A 24058-nucleotide genomic window follows, 5' to 3' on the forward strand; every position below is an offset into this window, starting at 1 on the left:
TAAATTGGAGACGCACAGCCATGGACCGAGTTAGTTGGCAGAACATTATATTGCAGGTCAAATCCTGAGAGACAGCGAGCCAGGATAAGCAAGTAAAGTAAGTAAGTACGCTGGTCGCTTAATAGCGGGGCCCTTTTCTATTGTCATCATGAGAGTTTCAGGAAGACCTCAAACGCCAGTTCTACCTGACGAGACGAGCAATGTCGCCCACTAAAACACAGTACCCCTCTAAAACACAGCCCTACGCCCGCAGGCGGAGTCACTCCGGCCCTGTGCGGACTCCACGAACTGACTATGAGATCGCTCTGCCAAAGGCCGGAATGTCAACGACCACAAATGAACCAATAGGAAGACAAATCTCGGACCATTAGTAGTTATCAATTTATCAGGGCTCGACTCATGGAACAATTTTCATCTGCCATCCCCTGGCATTTATGCACTGTCCCAATATAAGTCTACATAGCAACTTGAGCACAGCACGGCGTAGGCGTTCGCGGTAGTAGACAAAAGCTTTAAACCATAGAGTCACACCCGCCGTCCAATCCTCGAGACCAAACAGCTAGTGCGTTTATTGCGGTAACGCCAGTATTTATAACGGAAATCCGTCACCAAACTCCAAAAATCGATCGCGACGCCAAGTGTCTCGCTATTCTCGCAATCTGCAATCATCCAATCACGTCAATGTTAACATGTCAAAACGTTTTTTTTTTTCGTTTGAATTTATAAAATCACTTAAAAATTTTAAAATTTTGCTCCTACCGTTCCACAGTGGGCAGAATCGATCGAAAAAACGGAACTTTTTGTTGCCACTGGTTTTAAGGGATGAAAAGTGACTTTTCTTATGTACAAAATCACGATCGCTGGCCAAATCATGTATTTCTTGGCAAACATTGAAAGTTTCTGCATCCTTACTTCCTCCTGGGAGTGCTGGGGGGTGAAAGCCGAACCTACCGGAAGTCCGCCTTGACGTAAGTCTCATCATCCACGATAAGAGATTTGAGAATATTCCAGGTACTTGCGCAAAATAAATTCGCGATGTTGCTTTTCACGTGACGCCATATTGTCCACTTTGCGTAAAACTGACCGCGATAATGCAGTGTAAAGAATACAATCCAAACTACTTCTACCCAAATTTTCAAGAGAAAATACCCAATAGGTAATTTTCTACAGCGTTTCTTCCATGATGCAATTTGATGTGGGACACCGTTCAAATGCATATTGCCTTGCATTCGGATTGTATTGGTACTGCTTATTGGTTACCTGAGTACAGTCAAGTGAATAATGTTGTTCCTTTATAAGCAAACTGTTGAACATTTAAGCCTACAGAAAAACAGCAAAAAAAAACAATGAAAAAATGATGAAAATACGGAGAAAAAACAATTAAGAGACGGCAAAAAAACAGCATACCAGCCACGAAAAGACAACGAAAAACGACAAAAAAACGACGGTTATAAGAAGATAATACGATGAAAAGACGACAAAAATACGTCACTACAGTGACAAAAAGGACGATGAACCAAAAAAAAGGACTAAAAACACGAAAAAAGAAGGGTGAAAGAGCACCAAAAAAAATTTAAACAATCGAAACAAGAAAACAAAAAGACAGTAAAGAGACGACATTTTGGTTGTCTTGGCAACAAAAAGAACGATGTAAAATAGCAAAGAAAAAGTGACAAGAAGTCAACAAAAACGGCAAAACAATAACTAAACACAAAAAAAAACAATTGAAAGACGACAAACTAAGGACGAAAAAACGCCGAGAAAAGCGACAAAAAATGCCAAAAACATACTTCGAAAACGACGAAAATACAGTAATGTTCCGATTTTGTCAGCTCCCAAATTTTGTCTACCCCCGATTTTATCAGCTTTTTATCCCGCTTTTGTCAGCCTATAAATTTTGTTTAACTTTTGCGCTTTTAAACATGATGTATAAAACTTTTCAGCCTGCTTGAAACTATTCTGATTCTCTGGGGAGAGTTTTTGAATAAAATGATGCCTTCCTGCGAGTAATTCGGGATCAAAATTGGGGTATTTTTATAGTAAAAGTTCTATAGTTCCTAAACAAGCAAAGATAGAGGTATACTATATTCAACAATGTTATGTATTTTTACTATTTGTACAACTTTGTAAAACAGGAAAAAGTCATACAACAACTACAAAAACAGCCAAAATAGAAAAACTGATTTTAACGACTTTTCATTTATGAGAAATAGGATTTTTCTATCTTTGCTGAAGAGATAGAAGGTTACTGTCTTCAGCAAAATTTCTTGTAATAATATGCTGTAAAACTTTGCAGAACACATCACTGTGTTATATTGAAACTGAAGAAAAATAAATTTTTTATTGCACTTTTAGGGGGACTTATCAAAATTTGAATTCCGCTGGACGATAGAACTTTTAATTTTAAGAAACTCTTCCAAAGGTTCCATAAACCTAAAACCAAATTTTCCCGCTCAAAGCTAATGTGCACCAAAAAAAGGTTCTGGACCAGTGTGCTGTGCCCGGTTCATTGAGCTTTCGGTTGACCAATTGAGGGTTAAAATTTAATTTTTAATAGAAGTCTTCGATATTGCAAGGTCTGAAGTCTTGAATTTGGAATTTTTTTTTCGAAATTTCCCGATTTTGTCAGCCCAAAATTCAACATGGGGCTGACAAAATCGGAATATTACTGTACTATGAAAAGATAGCAAAAATATGAGACAGAGAGGTGCCGAAAAAACGACGAATACGAAGAAAGGACAAGGAGATGACAAATGACGTCGAAATATGTAATAGTAATAAGATGACCAAATTCCAACAATAGAACGGCCAAAAGACGGCAAATAAAAGACAAAAAACGACGAAGAGGCGGCGAAAAGACGACGAAAAGATAACAAAAAAGTAATGACAAGTAGGTAAAAAGGGAATAAAAAGTGGCTAACCTAGGGGAATAAAAGTGGCTAACCTAGGGAATAAAAAGGGGCATAGTCATTTGAAATGACGCTCTTAGGCCTAACACCATTCGACATAAATCCGTTTGGCATAATGGTCTTTTGATATAATGGTCATTTGGCATAATGACTTTTTGGTATAATTGATTATTTAGCCAGATTTGGTTGTTTAGTGTTGTTTAGTGTTGTTTAGTTTTTAGGTTTCGTATTCTACTAAGACGCTCCAAAAACTTCAGTGTTTAGTGCTTGCTGAAAAGAGGCAGTAACTGACTTTGGCGAATGACTGATTAACGGAACTGACGAATCCAAGTAAGGGCCAAGGAAAACTAGCTCATCGTCGGTAAACCTAGTAAAACGTACAAACCTAAAGGTGATTTCTACGAGGAAAGCGACCACTTGGTCAAAAATAAACATCACGAAAAGAAAGCATCAAGAACAACAATTCACTGAAAATAAACAAAAAGACGATGCAAAGATGCCAGAAAGTAAGATGACAGAAAGAACGAAAAACGACTAGCAGACATTAAACAGACAACAAAAACAACGACAAAATGCGGACTATCAAAACGACGAAAAACGAAAAAAAAAGTATTGATTTCCTTCAAATACAGGGTAAGTAGTAATAACTGCCAATGTTTTTGAACGTATTTCATTAAAAATGGGTTAATCACGAATGCGTTTTTGAAAAATTTTCGACTGTGTGACCGTTTAACCCTTTATAAGGCCGTGGCAATTATATTGCCACCAACAAAAATATTTGTTTTGCGTCTATAATGACATCAATATAATTATAGAAACAAAATAAAAAATTCTTGTTGGTGGCAATATAGTTGCCACTGCCTTATAAAGGGTTAAACGCACTGTTAGGACTCCAGAAGCCATCAAACGAGAAAGAAAGCGAATTCGACGAAAACCAGATCAGTCTGGACGTGAGATGGCCAGGACACTGTGAATTTCGCAATCAACCATGAAGAATATTTTAAAAGATAATCTTCGACTTCAAAAACAACGGGCGCTCGGTTTGACTGAAAAGCAGAAAGCAGACAGATGTCGGCAGCTGCTTAAGTGGCACGGTGATTGTGAAATTCTGTTTTCGAACGAAAAAATGTTCCTGCTATAGGATTACCACAACAAACAAAATAATCGGATATATGCAGCACATCTTTCTGATATTTTTCGAGACAAACTGACTGTTCCAGAATCCTTCCAGGGTGATGGTATGGGAATGTTACTCCAAAAATTCCATTTCTGTTCATTGAATCTGGTGTTAAAATCAACAAAAAATATTACATCGATAATGTTTCGAAGAACCATTTACTTCCTTCCTATCGTCAAAAAACAAGAATGCACCATACTGCTTTTAACAAGATTCTGCACCGTCTCACCAGGCGAAAGCTACATTACAGCTGATTTGAGTCCTCTCGACTTCTATGCCTGGGCCAACATGCTAGGCAAATTAGGGAGCACCGAAGGATTGACAGCGGATATTTTTAGGCAACGTTTGATATGAAGATTTAATATGAAATGCCTCTTACTTTACTGACAGTTATTACTACTAACCCAATATGCTTTGAACTCATTTCACAGGAAGAAGGAAACAAACCGTTTGCTCATCTTTTTTTAAATAACCTACTCCATGGCCCGTGGCTCCTAAAGTCCTAACATTTGAAAATTTTCAGCATAAAATATCATACCTGGATTTTCCAGCATTCTAAATTCTGGGATTTTCAAACCTAGTCGTATGATTTCCAAAATAATCAAGTCTTTATTTTGGAATGTTACGATGAAAAATGATTGATAGAATCGGATGTAAAAACCAGATACAATTGCATCAGAAAAATTCTCGGGCGGCATATCAATCGATCTGCTGATTGTATGTAAGATGCACTCAGTAAACTGAAAAAAAACTCGTTCTTTTCGAACCTTTGCGACGTATAAGACTCGTTTTGGAAGCCTTAGGCAATGCTACGATATAAACGGCTGAGAGCAAGCTAAGCTTTTTATTATCAAAACTAAAAATCTCTAACGATCTCAACGATACTGGACGAAGCGGTTTAGGTTCAGGTTAATCAAAAAGTCAACATAAAATTTTTGTTTGAGAACAATAAGTTTTGTGTAACTAGAAATAGTATAACAGATGTAAAGATAAACAATACCAAATTGGTATTACCAACAACAATAGCTCCAGCTCATGATGCAGAGGCATTTTCGCTATAAAAAATTTGTGTGTGTAATACATAATTTTATTTTATCGTGCAACGTATAAACCTATGTAATTTTTTCTACGACCAATAGTAGTTCAGAATCTATGGTCGATCACTTCGTTTGTGTACGTCTGAATTACCTCAATTGCGTAAACACAAAACTTAACGTAACGTAAAATTATTATACACACAACTCTGTTGCGTTTATCATAAAATCATTGTCTAGAAATTAGCTATTGTTTGGAAAATATTCTCTAACCCATTTTATGAGAAAAACAGGTAAAACGGTTGTCCTTTCACGATGGAGCTTATTCGCGCAACGTCGTTTACATTTTTTGTAACTCAAAAAAAAGTTTCAACAGAAAGAATTCAATTTACAGTCATTTTGATGAAGTGTGCTTCTTATTTCTATTAATGTGTTTTGAATAACGTTAAAGAGGTCCTTGGTTCAACCCTGAAGATTGCACACGGAAGCGTTGTGATGGGAAAAATTGATCACTGAACCACTAATAAGCGTAGACATTTGCATATAACGATGCGGCCTTTGAAATACCCAACCCTTATGACCATCGAACTCGTAATGACAGATTACTTTTTAAAGTATAATTGCACGGGATTTTCGCTTCACAGTCTGGTGCACTAAGTGGCACTAATATCCGGTGGTTTCGGGCGAATGATTATTATTAGCTTCAAGTGTCATTCAACAGGAACCAATCCGAATGTTAATAACTTGCTTCATTTAAATCCAATTGATTTACAGATTTCAAGGAAATGTTTTATAGCAAATTTTTTTCCAAAAATACAAACTTTGAGATCTCTAGACAATCCTTAAAATTTTAGGCCAATTTTAGCAGAATTGATTATAAATAGGTAGAAACGAAGTATCAATGCTCCACTAGATTAAAAAATGTTGCCAGGATGACTAGAACCTGCATTCGTACTGACTCCCAAAGGTTATTTAAAGTAGAACAATGAAGTTACGATGTTAATTTATAAATTTATAAAGTTCACAATATGTTTATAACAAATTTAGTCCATATATTCAGCAAACGAATATATTCACGTAGGTCGTGATCAAAACCATATGACTTACAGCTGTATGTTAATCTCTCGTCAGCAGCACAATGACAGATCTCGTCAATTACAATCGTCTTAACGAACCAAAACACACGGTTCGAAAATATCAAATAAATCACTCTAGCCTTATCTTCCAAGCGGGTAAAAACAATCTTCAAACTATCTCCAAAATGCAGTTAATTTCTTATCACTTGTTTAACATACACTCTAATCCAGTGAATACACGCTGATCATTCTCTCTTTCTTCAGTCGTTTACTTCCCGAACCGATGCCATGCAATTCAACAGGGCCGAATTCGTGAGCACGTTCTGTCATTCACTCGTCAGAGACGTGTGCGCTGCCTTGAGCCACGGTACGACGTGGCACCACGCGTCCACTGCTGCTGTAAAGCATTAGCCAAAGCCACACGATAAGCACTTTTGGAATCCGCTCTCGATTTCTCGCGCGCACTCGCGGCACACAGTTCGATTCGTCTACCGTATTTTGCCGTTTTTTAAAGCGACGGACGTCGATTCTTTCGATTCATCAAATTCCACCTCAGGTCAACACCTTAATCGCAGCAGTGTGGTAGTAGCAGAGTATGATAGTAACTGGCTGTAGTCGGAAAATTCGGCAATACCGAGCGAGAACCGGAGTACCATCAAAAACCTGAATGACCACCGACGACCGACCGCCCTGTGCCGCGCCAGAACACAACTGGTAATGAGCAACTACACTATTGTATAGGATTACTTGCTTACTCCCATATCAGCAACTGAAACTGAAAAATACTGTCGCGCCTGCCCTGCCAGCCGCTGGCCCACCCCCGCTCTCAATGTTGCCGCGTTGCCAGCAGCCAGCCAATGCGTTGCACTGGAAATGTGTGTACTTTGGATGCAGCAAGTGGCCGACAAGTGGAACGACCGACCGTACGGTGGCGTTCGGTTGAGTCATTAAAGCCACTTAAGCTGCAGCGAAATTTCGAAAAAAAAATCACCATCATTATTCACTTTTAGTTCCAAAATATTGAGAGAGTTTGAAAAGTTTGTTCCGAAAAAGTGTAGGAAACTATCTGTTTCACCGTATAAGAAGCTATCCCACAAACACAACTTAAACCCAATTTGTTCAATGTAACGATCGAGTGACAAAATAATGTTAAGGTTGAAATATGCCTCAATTATTTTCCGACCTGTGAAAAATTTAACCATTAAGACAGTTTGTAAAATTTTATCAGAAAAGACTACTGCATCTCATGTTCAATTGGACCGCAAAATACGGTGAGTCTTCTGAATGCATCTGAATTCATTTAGAAACTTCTAAAGGATGCTAATCAAAACAATGGAAACTAATAGTTTTTTTTTGACTAAAATTCTGTATGTATTGGTATAAACTGTGGATAATAAAAAGATAGAAAAGTTCAATCTCACCATTTTAAAAGTTATAATGCAAATAATAATACTTAGCACGAACGAACGGTTCACGAAAGTTTTACACAAAGTCGCTAGCACATAAGCTACAACAAGTTTTGGCTATTAATGAAATTATTGTATTGGAAATTAGTTACTATCGATAATATAATTCAGTGAATTTGCTATCTTCAAGACACCGGCCGCCATCAACAGGAAAACTTGAATTTTATATTTGTTGCACGAAACCTATGCGAATGATATTTTAGCTATTTTCATTCCAAAGTCATGTCGACAGCAAAAACTGTTGGTGATTTTTGCGAAATAATTCGATGCTATAGATCTATGCAAAAGATGCGTAGTTTCCCGGAATTAGCCCAAACAATTGAAAGTGAAAACTAGCTAATTGAAAATCAAAATCAAAACAAAATATCAACAAGAAAATAAAGGAAAGAAAAACAAGTTATAGCAAATACCAATCCAACAAAACCATATAGAAAACTATACAATACAAATAGGTAAATACAACATGAAAAATAAATAATAAACGGCGAAAAAAGCAAGAAAAGTTAAAGATAAACAATAAAAAGTTAGTAAATAAAGAAAATAACTGGTAATCATCAAAAGGAAAACAAAGTGCAAAAAAATAAAAGCTAGGCTGAAACCGCAAAAAATGCCGTGAAAAGTAAAAGAAATATAATACATGAGAAAAAGTGAAAACGAAAACGAAAAATCAAAACATGAAAAGTAAAATAAAGAAAACAAAAAGTAACGCGAAAAATAACAAGAAAAAAAATTTAAAGTAAAGCAAATAGTGAAATACAAAAAGAGGAAAAAATAAAAAGAATAACCAAGAGAAAAGTAAATATGTAGTTGTCAGCAAAATGTATAACATAAGCTGAAAGCTAAAGTGAGGAAAAAGTGATGCGCAAAAAGTAAAACATAAAACTATAAAAGTTCGAAGCATGAAAACGTAATAAATCTAAAACTAAAAAATTAGAAAAGATAAGGGCTAAAAATTCAAAAGCATGTTTCTACTTCGAATAATTAGTCAAAATCAAGGCAAAAATCAATTGGGATTAAAGAGGATTATGAGGATTAGAATTAAACGAGAATTGATCCGAAAATCCGCGTTTTACTGGGCATTTTTCGATCATGGCGAGCGTCCAATGATAGGCAATATATCCTATTTTTTATTTATTATTTTGAAAGACGCGAATTTAGTCTACAAGTTTCATTTCGAAACCTTATATAGCCTGAGAGTCGGACGAAATGCGAAACAGTTAGAACTATAAATGAATTACAGAAATAAACAAAAAACATTTAACTTTCAGAGCTTCAGATTACATGAAGAGATATGACTAATGAATTTTAAATTACTTTAATATTTTAGTTAAACATCAAGTTAAAAACCAAAACGCAAATGTCCTAAGTCAAATCAAAAGTCGAAAGCCGAAATACAACAGCAGAAGTCAAAACACAAAAAAATTCTACAGAGTAGGGCGGGGCATAAGTGCGATGTTTGAAGTTGTCATCAATTTTCGTGAGATATAATGAAGCATAACAATATAATATATTTTATAGTGATGCAGTAACTCAAAGTCTTCACATTCAACTATAAATCATCTGCGGTAATAATGTTTTGCAAAATAAATTCTTCTTTCTTCTGATCAGGTGCAGATTCGCACTTTTACCCCACTAGCGGGGCAAAAGTACGAATACCGCGGGGCAAAAGTTCGAAGCTAGAATCCATGAAATTAGCCCAGCAGTAGCTAACAAAACCATATTATCTTTAATCTGCGTTGTGTTTCAGTAAGAAATATTCTCAATTTGCACCTTTTCTATTTTGCGCTGTTGTATTGCAGCCTCCGTTAGATCGAAACTTTTTCAAACGTTTGTTTTTTGTTTCATCAGCGGAAACACATTGTTTTTCTTAGGCAAACATCTGTAGATTACACAGTTTTCTGCAGATCTTTCATTTCTAGTATCTGTTATATAGTGCCTAAAGCTGTATATAATTAGCTATACATTTTTGTCTCGCCCATGAATCGCACTTTTGCCCCGTCCGTGAATCGAACTTTTACCCCGCTCGGCGCTTGACGGGGTTAGATTAAATTACGGAAAAGCGAAATATATTTTGTAAATTATTTTCACCGTATTTTCAAAACAGATATGTGAGTGATGTAAAACACTGCTACAAATTTTCAACAAGTAATATCCTCCTGTTGACATCGTATTTGCCGTATAACGTAAAATTACATCGAAACCGCCCTAAAATAACATTTGCACATAACTCAGTAACTATGCTTCGTAAGCAATTAAAGTTTACGTTAGATTCAAGCTGTCAAAGTAGTCATCCATCCATGCCAACGTAGAAAATTTACTCGGAATCTACACCGATAAATCATTGAATCGCACTTTTACCTGCTTCGCACTTTTGCCCCTCCTTACTCTATTGAAAAAACATTACATTGCAAAAATTTTAAGGTCAAAAATGTCACAACAAAACAACCGATAAAATGTAAAAGGAACAAGAAAAATAAATAGGAAAAGGTGGTATGCTAAAAGCAAAATTTAAAAAGCAGAAATCAACATGTAAAAAGGAACGCGTAAGGAACAAAAATTGTTCGTAGAATACAAAAAATGCAACATAACCAGTAAAAAGAGAAAAACAAAAACTAAAAACAGGTAATAGAAAAGAAAAAATATCTACTAAAATTAGAAAAGTAAAAGGCTGAAACATGATGTCTGAAAGAAAAATTTAATTTTGAAAAGTTGAAATAGAATGTCAAAAATGTCAAAAAACAATGTGCGAAAAAATGCAAAAAAACTATTCCAAGAAGTAAAAAATAAACAACATTAAACAAAAACTACAAAGCAAAAAATATAAACTAAAAAGTAAGATGCAAAACCGAAAATTAAAATGTAAATGTAAAACCAAAGTAAAAGTAAAAATTAAAAACGGAACACACAAAACTAAAACAAAAATAATACAGAGCAGCTGACAAAACTGACTTTTAAAAGTGTAAAGCATAAAAAAGGTAAAAATAAAATGAAAGAATTAAGAAAAACTAGAAAGAGAAGCGTATAAAAGGTTTGCAGTCAAAAACGAAAAATCAAAATTCAACATCCAAAAGTCAAAAATCAAACGACCATCGTCAAAAAACAAGCCAAAAGTCAAAACACACGAACTAAAAAATAAGCGACATGCGACAAAACACATAAGAAAAAAGACGGAGTTGGAAGACAAAAAACGGAGACGGAATACAGAAGATAAAAGACAAAAGTCAAAAATCAAAAGATAAGCAACAAACGAGAAAAGACATAAGACGGAAGACAAAATACGGAAACGGAAGATAATAGACTAAAACCTAAAAATAAAAGACAAGAGACAAAAGACCAAAAACAAGACAAAAGGCAAAAGATGGAAGATAAAAGACGGAAACGGAAGACGAAAACAAGACATAAGACAAAAATCAAAAGATACAAGGCAAAAGGCGATAATCGACAAAAGACATAAGATATAAAACGGAAGACAAAAGACGGAAAACAAAATATAAATGATAAATGAAAAATAAAAATGAACGACGAATAATAAATCTATATCTAAATACTATATATCTATTTACGCGGTTTTTTTACGCGAATTTCGGAATTTACGTGTTTTTTTTACGCGAATTTCAGAATTTACGCGGTTTTCTTTTACGCGAATTTCGGAATTTACGCGGTTTTTCACACGATTTTCGGAAGTTACGCGGATGTGCTTAAAACGTCTATTTTTTACGCGAAATTTTGGTTTTTTACGCGAATTTTGGAATCTACGCGGTTTTTTTTACGCGAATTTCGGAATTCACGCGGTTTTTTACGCGAATTTCGAAATTTACGCGGTTTTGATTTACGCGGAACGTATCCTTCGCGTAAAAAGTGACTTGAGTGTATATAAAAATGAATTTCTGTCTCTCTGTCTGCCTGTCTGTCAGTCTGTTTATCTATATGTTTCTTATAGACTCGGAAACTACTGAACCGATCGGCGTGAAAATTTGCAAGCATGGGTTGATGGGACCGGGGAAGGTTCTTACGATAGATAGAGTCCCCTGCCCCTCCTAACAGGGGGGACTCCCATACAAATGAAACACAAATTTCTGCATAACTCCAGAACTAATGAAGCAAATGGAACCAAATTTAGCATGTGGGTGTTTTGGTACGCATTTTTTTTTCTATGGTGAATTGAGACCCCTCCCCCTTTTAAGAGGGGGAGCTTCCATACAAATGAAATACAAATTTCCTCATAACTCGAGAACTAATCAAGCAAATGCAACCAAATTTGACATGTGGGTGTTTTCGGAGACAAGAATTTTTTCTATGGTGAATTGAAACCTCTCCCTACTTTAGGAGGGGGCTCCTATACAAATGAAATACAAATTTTCTCATAACTCGAGAATTAATTAATCAAATGGAACCATATTTGGTATGTGGGTGTTTTTGGAGGCATGAATTTTTTCTGTGATGAATTAGGACCCCTCACCTTTTTAGGAGTGGAGGCTCCCATGCAAATGAAATACAAATTTCCTCATAACTCGAGAAGTACTCAAGCAAATGGAACCAAATTTGGCATGTGGGGGGTTTTGGAGGCAGGAATTTTTTTAATGATGGTTTGTGACCCCTCACCCCTGTGGTAGGGGGATAAGGACTCTCATACAAATAAAACAGAAATTTTTGACTAACTCAAAAACTAATCGGTTTATTTCTAATTCCCGTCGTAGTAAGTAAAGCCATTCTAATTAAATTCTAATCTTAAAAGTTAAGAATTAAAAATTGAAAATACAAAAATCAAAATTCAAAATTAAAAACTGAAAGTGGAAAATTGAATGTAGGTAGCACTAAATGGAAGATTCAAAATTGAAGTGTAGATTTTAAATTAAAAGTTTACGTTCAGTCAAAGCTACCCCACGTGACAGTCCAACTACATATCTATCGTGCACTATCAGCAATCGCAACGACAGGTAAATTTTGCCGCAGCAAATCGTAATATTGACCAGTCCCTTCAGAGCAGCAATGGCACATTTGGAATAATTTTTGGTTTCCGCTTCCGACTGTTAGTGTGATGCCGCCGCCGCCGCGCGCCGTGTGCGCGTCGTCGACGGGAATGATTCGATTACTGACCAGAAGTAAACCGCTGCGCTGTAATCCAATACCGTCGTGCCCAGGGGCTTGTTGAAAACAATAGTGGTCATTGTGTGCTGGCTCAGTTCATCGTAGTCGCGTTGTAACGACATTTATTGGAAGCCGGAGTCCGAGTCTGATAACCACTAGACCGTACCAAATGAGTTCGTAAGGTTGATTATCAAGCAGTGGCATAGATATTTGTAATCTGAGCAGTTCTTTGGTCGGCAGATCGATATACTGCTAACCGCTAAAATATGTGTACGTGCTGGGAGACAATCGAAGGTAACGTGTGCAAATAGTGGAACAATATTGATTGATTTTTTTTTGCATTCCAGGAATGGAATTGAAATAAATCGTTTACTAAGCGACTGAGAAATCAGTTCCCGCGTACACACCAGTAGATCTTAGAAGATCAAACATCAAATAAAGATTGTTCGGACTTTCCACTCGATGCATCAGAGCGATGCATCCAGGAATGACCAACGCCGCGCCGCGGTGTGTAAATGTGCAAGAGTAAATATTTGCCACTTCAACAATTATTGATGAGAATCTGAATTTGACAAAAATCTCAACCGCGTGTTTGCTTTTCGAACAAACCTGCTTTGGACGACGTGCAAACGTGCATTTATCAACGGTGTGTGGCTCATGAGGTTTCAATAAATTGATTGAATTTTATTTCAAGACCTCCAGGGCTGAGGCGAAGTGCAGGTCTAAGAATTCACCGCACACAAAGTGTACCTAATGTCTGACGTTAACAGTTTAGGAATAATAGCCAAGCAATTGAGCTACCGTAATCGACCGAGACACGGAAAACAGCAATCGAACCTATCATCGCTGCCCAACACACACGGTTGACTCTTATCATTTTGCTTCGTCCGGTACAAACATAATACAAAGCGGCGAGCGCCGCCCGGCGGCCAAAACAACAATTTACGAACTGTTTACAACTGATAACTGACGGGACGACGCGGTACGACGGACGGAGTGTCGTTCAACAGAAAGTGACGGCAACCGTACAAAGTCGAAACCATTGCACTGCATCGGCACCAGCAGCAGCAGCTTGTTTGCTTTTGCTTGAAAACTGCCGCCATCTACCGGCACGCGGAATCTCAAGGTATTCCGGTACAATGTTTACACTTTTAGCCGTCCATTTGTTGTAATGTTTACAAGCAGTGACGTATTGCGCACATGTTTTAAGAGAAAAAAAAACATATGATGATACACACAAGCCTTATGATTTTAAACAGTTTAAAAATAAACTACTACCCAATTCTGAAATCACGCTGTTGAAAATCATTAAAATGCTGGTTACTCTTCACACGTTCATAATTGAGCAACATAGTTGCATGCAACCCCAATGATGCTGATGATTAGTGCGCTCTCCATACCTCGAGCATGTTTCTTTGTTTTTGAGGGTCGACTTCACATTAAAGCCTGCACTTGAAAAAAACGCATTGCTACAAACTTTAACCTACTCGAAGCTCTTCCCGCTGACGGTCAGCACTGCAGCTGTGTTGTCTAGTTAACATGTTGCTGCTGCTGCCTCTCGTGCTAATAACGATAATGCACTTTAAAAAAAAGTAGCATGCAAACAGACAGCCAGTGATTCTTGGTTTCGCATTAACCTCAAACTTAACTGGCGTCATCAATGAGCAACCAACCGACCGCCAAGTACCTGCCTAGTATTGTCATTATGAAGAGGATCATCATCTTATGAGAGTGGATGAGGACAGCTATGCTGATTGCACATTCCGAATTATTTTCCGGAAAATTGTCATAAACCTCATTCGAAGCCACTTTTTTTATTTTCATTTTACATACAGCACAAAAAATTTAGATTTAGCATTAGGTAAAATGTCTTGAACTGATAAAAAATTAAAATTTCTTAAATATTTTTGACCACAATTCAGATAATCTTACATGAGACACGCTCAGTTGAACAAATCTCATCAATACCGGAGAAGATAATCACATTGTGCATAACTTGTAAAAATCCCATCAGCTCCAGCATAAACGCTAAACGTTAAATAATGATAGTCATTATTTCAGTGCGGAGAAACTTCGCTGCCTTGCCGGCAATCTTCTCGAATATCTCCTCTGCTGCTTACTTACTTACAACTACCGACGAAAAGTGCGGCGAACGATCGAACTGAATGAGCCTTCCTCCCAAACGCAGTTATAGAAGAGTGTGAGGAAAACTAGTAAGCAGCAGGAGCGAAACTTTCAATTCGAAACTCGAAAAACGACACTGACTGTACTTAGCGCGTAATCTACGACCGACTGCCGACTGCTGGTGGGCTGCTGACCAGCAGCAGCAGCATCCCGGGGACAGCGCAGTGGGCGGCGGGGGAGGAAAATGTGTTTTCACTTATATCGTCAAGTGTCACACAAGCCGAGTCCCATATGAGATTACCCGCTTCTCCGGCTCACTCACCAACTCACAGCCGCATAAGAAAATCGAACACTCTCGAGTTTATAATACACCCCAACTGCATAAGAAGAAAGATGGTTGTTTAATGTGAAAACAATATGCGTTTTTCACTGGCAGTTTCGGATGTAAGGGGATGCACGCGACGCGGAAAGTTATGTTATGCAAACAAACGTGGGTGACTGCCTGCAGCAGTCCAGTACGTAGGGCTGAAAATCTCGAAACAGAAACTGATTGTCACAAACAGCAGTACTCACCATATTCCAGGTTCTAAACTTAAATTTATTACTTCATTTGCTTCGAATTTATGGCCTGAAAAGAGAAGAGTAGACAAAAAAAAGAAAATAGAATTAGTTATGGTGGTGGTAAATGTGGTATTAAAATTGTTCAACTGGGATCTGAATTAATTTCAGAAACACTACATTACGAGAAATGATAAAATACTTAACGAAGAGGAGGATAAAAAGTAAAAAAAGGAAATCCCAAAGATGAAGGTGAATGCTCGTTCATCATGAATAATTTTGAAGCTGATATATTACAATGGATGATAACAAAACAAAAAAACATACTATCGCTTTTGACTAAGTGTTTTGAAAATGAAAAACTGGTTTCCGAAACATGTTTCGAGTCTGGACGACGCCAATTATTATGTCGTCTAGTTGTTGATTTAGAAGTGGATTGCGAGATGGAAATTGGTCATCAAGAATGACGTCAAACAAGAACCAGCTCAGACCATGCTTCAGAATAAAATCCTTCGTTTTCGGGAATTTAAGGCTATATGAAAGATCGTGTCAACAAATTTTATTGACGTAGTAGGACATGTTTCAAACATATCGCACAGGGTTGGACCGAAGAGGCCCAGAATTATATGAAATTTTGTACACAGGCGTAACTCATGGACAATGGAGAAACGAAAACAGAAATTTTCTGAGCCCTCTGGGATTACTGTTGACGTTGACCAAATGAGCGCTCATTTGGCTACCAAAGGGGTAGCAGTCCCATAGCGCAGTACCTACAAAAGATAAAACTGTACTTTCTTCAACAATATTGTAGGCAATAATCAACTCTACAATTGCTCTTTACACCACTTTTTCGAATTCTGTTTCAATGAGGTGCTGTAGCCGAATGAACATCTACTGAACAAAAAACCTCACTTAAGTCTTTCTTTCTACGCATTCATTAACAAATCAGGCGTACCACAGAGCAGCAATATTGGTTCATTGCTTTTTTCATTGTACTTCAAGCACATAACTTTACTTTTGGATGATGAATTTGCAAAAGCTTCTGGATATTTTCGTTAACTGATATTGCACGAACTGGCTTGTCGTAAGCACGGCAAAGTGTCAGTTTATGACACTCCATCAAACCATCAACCAGATGTCAGACGATCAGGTACTCAAAAGAGCTGAACGTGTCTACGACCTGGGTGTTGTTCTCGATGCCAAGCTCAGTTTTAAGGTGAATCGCTCTATTGTCATTCAAAGTACAAAGCAAAGCAAAGCCTGGGTGCTAATTCGTTATCGAAATTTGACCTTCTGTTTTTATACGACAGACTTCGCAACCAGCTGTTAGAATACAGGACAGTGCGTGGTCAGTGCTACGATCCTATTGACTCTAACAGCCTCTCCCAGCCGAGATTCGAACATACGACGTCTGGCTTGTTAGACCAGCGTCTTATTCAAGGTACAATGCTGGGCCAATAGCCGGCTGTGAAGTCTGTCGATAAGAAGGGTCAAGTCTTAGAAAGAAGTTTAAGCCCAAGGTTTTACTTTGGTGTGGCTATCCCCAGAGCCGTAGTGTGACTTTGTGGCGCCCTTCACATTTCGATTTTTTTTTGTAATTTTACGTCTTCTGACATGCACATAAATGGAACATCGCAAATCATATAAAATTACGTGTTATTTCACTTAAAGGCTTATTTATTACGTTCGATTTGATGTAAAAATACATCTTTATAAACGATTTAGGCTATTTACGTATTATTTAATGGAAAAATATACCAGAATTCGGTTTACGTCGAATGTTATTGTTATTGTTTATTTATTACTGCAACATAAGATTAACATCTTTTAACGTCACATTCGAATTTAAAGTTGTATAAATGAATTGCGACTGCATTTAATATGCCAAAAATAAGTAGAATTCAAAGTTTCAATCCAAACCTTATAATTATATACTAACTCAAAATAGTTCTGAACATTTTCTCCGAAACATAACCGTACTATTCTCACGAATGACCTCTTGTGGAAGTTCGTTCCAGTAGACAACTCCCCTAGTGAAAAAAAACGTTTTACCATAGTACCTCGTCCTGTGCCTTGGAATGACTAATTTTCTCAGTCTCAACCCTCTGAAGTGTTGCAGCTTGCTGTATAAGTAATTCGGACTTTTAGACTTAAGGAGCTTATGAATGGTGATACATGCCCTAGCTTTAGCAAAGTTATAGAAAGAAAGACCGAGAAGGTTTTTTTTGAAGATGAGTTACTCGTGAAAACCTGTTTAAATTATAAATAAACCGCATCATATAATAATTAAGGGCAATTCTGATTTTATCAATTACAGCAGCTGATGCAGTGGGTAACAAATAATCAATTGCAATAAAGTGAGGAAGAATGTAAGGTTTGAATGCTTTTAATTTAGTTTCACTTTTAAGCCAACTGGCCCAGGCAGCAAGTGATCGAAAAGCAGTATAAATTTTGCCGCATTGTTTCAATAAATGTTTACTCCAATCAAATTTAGAATCAACTACAACTCCTAGACTAGAAGCATGTTCAACAAAATTGATTGTTTCGTTTCCTAGAAACAATTGCGGATAATTCTGTTCCGAAATGTGGCCAGATTGAGAAATGTATACAGCATTCGTTTTAGAAGCATTTAGTTGAAGGGAATTAGTGTTCGACCAATTTAAAATATTACTTAGATCGTTATTTATCATTGAACTTATCCGGCTTTCAGTATGATTTTGGCAATAAAAATATAGTTGGACATCGTCGGCAAACATGTAAAACTGACAAAGACTAACAACGTAAGGAAGGTCATTAACATTGAGGGAAAACAATATTGGAACCAAAACCGATCCTTGTGGAACCCCAGACATAATCGGTAAGAAACTAGGTAATATTCCGTTATGAGAAACAGCCTGATGTCGGTCGCTCAGATAAGAGCGAATCAAACCAACTGCAACTTCCGAAATGCCAAATTTCGAGGCCAACTTATGGCACAAGTTAGAGTGTGAAATAGTGTCGAAGGCTTCAATCTAATAGAATCAGAATAACTGTATTACTCTCATCAAGAATAGCTCCTATATCATCAATAACTTTAAGCATAACTCCCTCGTTTCTTACAACAGTGCTCCTTCCAAGTTTATTATTTTTGATAACATTATAAACTCCCAAACCAGATTCTAAACCTGGACAAAATTTTGAACCACATGTTTTTCAGATGTTGCTCCAAATTTTGTAACATATTTGGTAACAGATTTGAACTAGATTCTGGACCAGATTTTGGATCACATTTTTAATCAGATTTTGAACCAGATATCGAACCACATTCTGGGCTTAAACCAGATTTTGGACCCGGGCCAAATTCTGGACCCTGGGCCACATTTTGTTCCACATTAGATTTCATCAGATTTCGGACTAGTTTTTGTATTAAAACTTCTGGATTCTGGGAGTGGGCCAGGTTATAAACCAGATTTGGGACCACATTTTTGATCAGGTTTTTGGGCCAGAATATGAACCTGAAGCAGATTTTGGGCCACACATAGTTTTTGGACCAGTTTTTAAACCACCAACCGGATTTTAGATAAGGTTTTGAACCAGATTTCAGACCTGAACCACATCGTGGACCATATTTTTTTTATCAATTTTCGTTTCGGTTTTCGGAACAGATGTGGACTAGATTCTGGATCAAATTTTTACTACATTTTTATCAGCTTTGGATCAACTTTTGGATAAAACTTTAAGCCACATTTTTGATCACATTTTGGGCCTCATTTTTGATTAGATTTTGGATCAGATTCTGGAGCCGGACCACATTCTGGATCTGAACCAGGTCTTGGTATTGCATCAGATTTTAGACCAAATTTTGGACCACATTTTTAACAGATTTAAACGAGATTTTGGATACTTTTAACCACATTTTTTATCAAATTTGGGATCAGATTCTGTACCTATACCTGTAGATTGTGGACCTTGCCCTGATTGTGGACCACATTTTTTTATCAGATCTTATATCAAATTTTGAAACAAGCATGGTTCAGATTCGGGATCTGGATCAGATTTTGGGCCACTGTTTTGACCACATTTTAAACCATCAGATGGATTTTGAATCAGGTTTTGAGATTCTAAGCCTGGACCGGGACTAGATCGCGGACCACATTTTTCTAAAAAAATTAGAAATTAGAAATCTAGATTCTGTAATTTTGGAACAGATTTGAACTAGGGTAAAGAACTAGTTTTAAGCAGTCTAAGCGGGTCACTGATTGTTTTACCTTATTACAAGCGATGGGTTGACTAAGTGGGGGATATCAGCATACCAATCTTCTTGCTATCTTTAGTTCTTCAAGCTGTTACCATTGGAAGACACTATTGTTGAGCTAAACTTTTGATTTTTCGCTTTAAAAGTTGGAGCGGCGGAACTAATTTTGAACAGACCGAACCCATTTTCATCCGCAAGGTGCTTGATGAATATTATCAATTATTAAATCTAAAATGTACATAATTCTACCTACACTAAATAATCCTAATTGATCTTAAATCTAACTAAACTACAATTGATCTTAATTCTACTTAAACTATAATTATACTAAATTTGAGTTAAATAATGATAAACTTAAACCTATTTATAATGATTATCAAAATGAATTATCTACATTAAAATTGATATGTTACTGTAACATCCCTAACGAGGTGATAAGAATGAAGAGAGGAGAGATTTGATAGAGCGCACTCGCAAACCAATTCGATATCCACTGATAGTGATGATTGTAGATAATAGTCGATAGAATTGTACATAATAGTCAGTACGAAATATACCATCCAAGCGTGTACATATAGTAATCGCATCCCGTGTTATCCAATTTATTGAATCTGAAATTAATCCAGTACCGTGACTGGAAAAAGGGTTAATCGTGTGCTAATCCTGATCTTAAGTTAAGTTACTTAATTCCTAGTGGCGAAATACGGTCGATACGTGTGCATTAAGTGCAAATTAATCTCCGCAAAGTGCATTTTACACCCGCACAGAGCCGTGCAAGTGGCAGTGAATAGAACCATTGACGGAGGCATTGTGCTCCGTATTCCCCGGTGGACTCATCGTGCTGATCAGACTTTCTGGGCCGTCGATTTCGCGACGGTGGAAAATCCTTCGAGGACGGAGCGGGTAAGCCCCGCAACATATGGTCCTTCGAACCGGATCGAAGGTTGCCCCGACCAGAAGGGAACGTACAGCAGGTACGGTGAGTACGCCATTTCGTTGTTCGGCCACGTGCAATAGCTTTGTGCTGACCAAGCCAAGCTATTTTACGCCATTGTGATTGCGCGTAAAGTGAATAAAGGCCACAATAGGCAGCTTTTCGATACGTTGCTTTGATGCAGCAACGGTGTGCTGGACCAGAGAGATTTTGGCGAATAAAATAAATCGAAAAGCTGCTACTGAAAATTGATTTGCGTTTTATTTCATTATATTTGGTGGTGATGGGTGGTAAGTTGACTCGCGTGAGTGGTACGCCGCGTCGGGAAGGAGCTTTACGTACGATTTACGTGCCATTCTCGGGTTTTCGTTCGCGTTAAATTGGCACACCGCGACGGGAAGGATTTTTGACGATCGATTTGTGTCAATTTCGTTATCCGCGTCGTGTAGAAGACGGTACGACGCGCCGGGAAGGAGTCCGTTATCCGATTTACGTACCGTTTTCCGTATTTTCCGATTTGTGGTGGTAGTGAAAAGTGGTTGAAGTGTAGTGAGCCAAGATGTCTACGAAACCGGAGAAGAGGTTGGCTGATTGCCTTACAAAGCGAAAGGCGTTGCTGGTTATCCAAGAGTCCGTAGAGAAGTTCATAAAGCAGTATGACAACGAGAATGACGTGTACCAAATTCCGATTCGACTTGAGGCGTTGGACAGAATTTATACCGAATTCCAAGATCTGCAGGCGGACATTGAGAAGTACGATGACGCTGAAAAATTGGAGGAGCGTATGGAAGAGCGAGCAGTTTTCGAATCGAGATTTTGCTCTGCAAAGGGGTTTCTACTGATGAAGCGTTCCACAGATCCGAACCAGTCAACAGTGTTGAATACATCACTAACAGCCAACAATCAACCAGCATCGACTAGTTTCCATCTACGGTTGCCAAAAATTGATCTTCCAAGATTTGACGGTGATTTCTCTCGATGGCTTTCCTTCCGTGACACGTTCACTTCCATGGTCCATTCCAATGCGGACATTCCGACAGTAGCAAAGCTACAGTACCTTCTACAATCCTTGGAAGGAGAAGCTCATAAGCCGTTTGAGTCAATCAATATAGAAGCGGACAACTATGCACTCACCTGGGATACTTTACTGAAGCGCTACGACAATAAACGGTATTTGAAGCGACAATTATTCCGAGCCCTTTATGATATCCCACCACTGAAGAGAGAATCCCCAAAGGAGTTACACGATTTAGTAGACGATTATCAGCGACATGTCAAGGCATTGGCGAAGCTTAAGGAACCTGTCGGCTATTGGGACACTCCGTTGATCAATCTGTTGATTTATAAGCTGGATCCTACAACCCTCCGAGCCTGGGAGGAAAAGACTAGCAGTAGTGACGACGTCACGTACGAGCAGCTAGTAGACTTCCTGTATCAACGGGTCCGAATGTTGAAGTCCGTCGTCACTGATTTGAATCATCGTTCTACTCAACCCGGCCAAGTGAAGGTGGCCGGTCCCACACAAACCCAGAAGAAACCATTCAAGATGGTATCCAATTCCGCCACGGCTGAAAGCAAATCCTATACTCCGAATTGTATTGCGTGTCCGGAGAGCCATTTCCTTTTCCAATGTCCAGCATTTTCCAAGATGTCCGTTCACCAGCGCCGAGAGCTGGTATCCCAGAAGCGCCTATGCTGGAACTGTTTCCGCTCTGGACACCAAAGTCGGAATTGTACATCCAAGTATAACTGCCGTAATTGCCACCAGAAACATCATACCTTACTGCACGAAACTGTAGAACCGAAGGTTCAATCCACATCAGTTGTCGTTTCTGGTCATCCAACCCAACAACCGATTCCATCCACGTCTAGTGCCGCTAAGACCCCCAGATCAGAGAATTCCAACACCCAAATAAGCTTGTCGGTGCAGTCGTGTCAATCCACTGTCCTGTTGGAAACTGTCAACCTCCTAGTTATGGACCAGAACGGAAGGGAGCATTCCGCTCGCGCCCTTTTAGATTCGGGCTCCATGTGCAGTTTCATTACGAAGAAATTGGCCAATACACTCAACCTCCGTCGTACGAAAGTAGACATCGCCGTGTCAGGAATCGGAGAAACGTCTAAGCAGATCAAACGCAAATTGACAGCTACTATCAAATCCAAGCTGCTTTCGTACAGTACCACACTCGATTTCCTAATCCTGAAAAAACCTACAGTTTGCCTACCAACTACAGCAATTGATGTGTCATCGTGGAAGTTTCCTGAAGTTACGTTAGCCGATCCATACTTCCACATTCCAGCCGACATTGACATGATTGTCGGTGGGGAAATCTACCACGACTTGCACACTGGCAACAAGGTATTGTTCGGCGAAGGACAACCTGTATTCGTCGAGACCGCTTTCGGATGGACTGTCACAGGAAAGGTATCAATCCAATCATCCGAAATCCCCCGAGTATGTCACCTCACCACTGTGGACCGAAACTTGGAACAAGCTCTCCAGAAATTCTGGGAGTTAGAAGCTGTCGAACCGTGTTCTAAGTTCACAACCGAAGAAAATCTCTGTGAAGAACTGTATGCCACTACCACCACTCGCGATTCGTCGGGTCGTTACGTTGTATCCTTGCCACTCACCCGCGATCCGCTCGTCACTCTCGGTAATTCACGTACCATTGCCGAACGTTGCTTGTTAAACCTCGAAAGACGTTTTAAGCGAGATCCAACCACCAAAGAGGCCTACTGTCGCTTCATGGAAGAATACGAACGCCTAAACCACATGGTGAAACTCGTGGATCCAGTAGACGAAACCCAGCCACACTGCTACCTGCCGCACCATCCGGTGTTCAAAGAGTCCAGCACTACCACGAAGATTCGAGTCGTCTACAACGCGTCTTGCAAGACCTCGTCTGGATTCTCTGTGAACGACTTACAGTTAGTTGGACCCGTCGTTCAAGAAGATCTACTGTCGATCCACATCCGATTCCGCATCCACCAGATTGCATTCGTTGCCGACGTGGAGAAAATGTACCGGCAAATCCTGCTGAACCCCTCGTGTCGCCGGTATCAACTTATCCTCTGGCGTCCCAGCCCAGATCAACCGATCGCAACGTACGAATTACAAACCGTAACGTACGGTTTCGCGTCAGCTCCATTCTTGGCAACCCGTACACTCCAACAAATTGCGCTGGACGCAGCGGTAACATATCCAGCCGCAGCCGCGGCAGCTCAGAGAGACTTCTATGTGGATGACTTCCTGTCTGGTGCCGACACTGTTGAATCCGCAATCCGCATCCGCCGTGAGATGTCCGCCATGCTATCAGCCGCAGGCTTTCCACTGAAGAAATGGGCTTCAAATTCTCCTGAAGTCCTAGCCGATATCCCCACAGAAGACCGTGCCTTTGCGGATTACCATGATCTTCAGGATGATCAATCCGTATCCACTCTCGGACTCATCTGGG

At 38.7% G+C, this 24058-nt stretch overlaps 1 protein-coding gene across 4 annotated transcripts in view; it reads right to left on the minus strand.

Annotated features, from left to right (window-relative positions):
• Positions 1-24058, minus strand: part of LOC128738028 (RNA-binding protein fusilli) — a 204189-nt gene that overhangs the window by 36477 nt on the left and 143654 nt on the right. For all 4 annotated transcript variants that reach the window (XM_053832836.1, XM_053832837.1, XM_053832834.1 and 1 more), the window contains exon 6: positions 15448-15502. In XM_053832836.1, the coding sequence (XP_053688811.1) occupies positions 15448-15502 (55 nt within the window). The remainder of the gene's footprint in view (positions 1-15447; positions 15503-24058) is intronic.

This window comes from Sabethes cyaneus, chromosome 2 (genome assembly GCF_943734655.1).
Source record: "Sabethes cyaneus chromosome 2, idSabCyanKW18_F2, whole genome shotgun sequence".
In the NCBI taxonomy this organism is placed as follows: Eukaryota; Metazoa; Arthropoda; class Insecta; order Diptera; family Culicidae; genus Sabethes; species Sabethes cyaneus.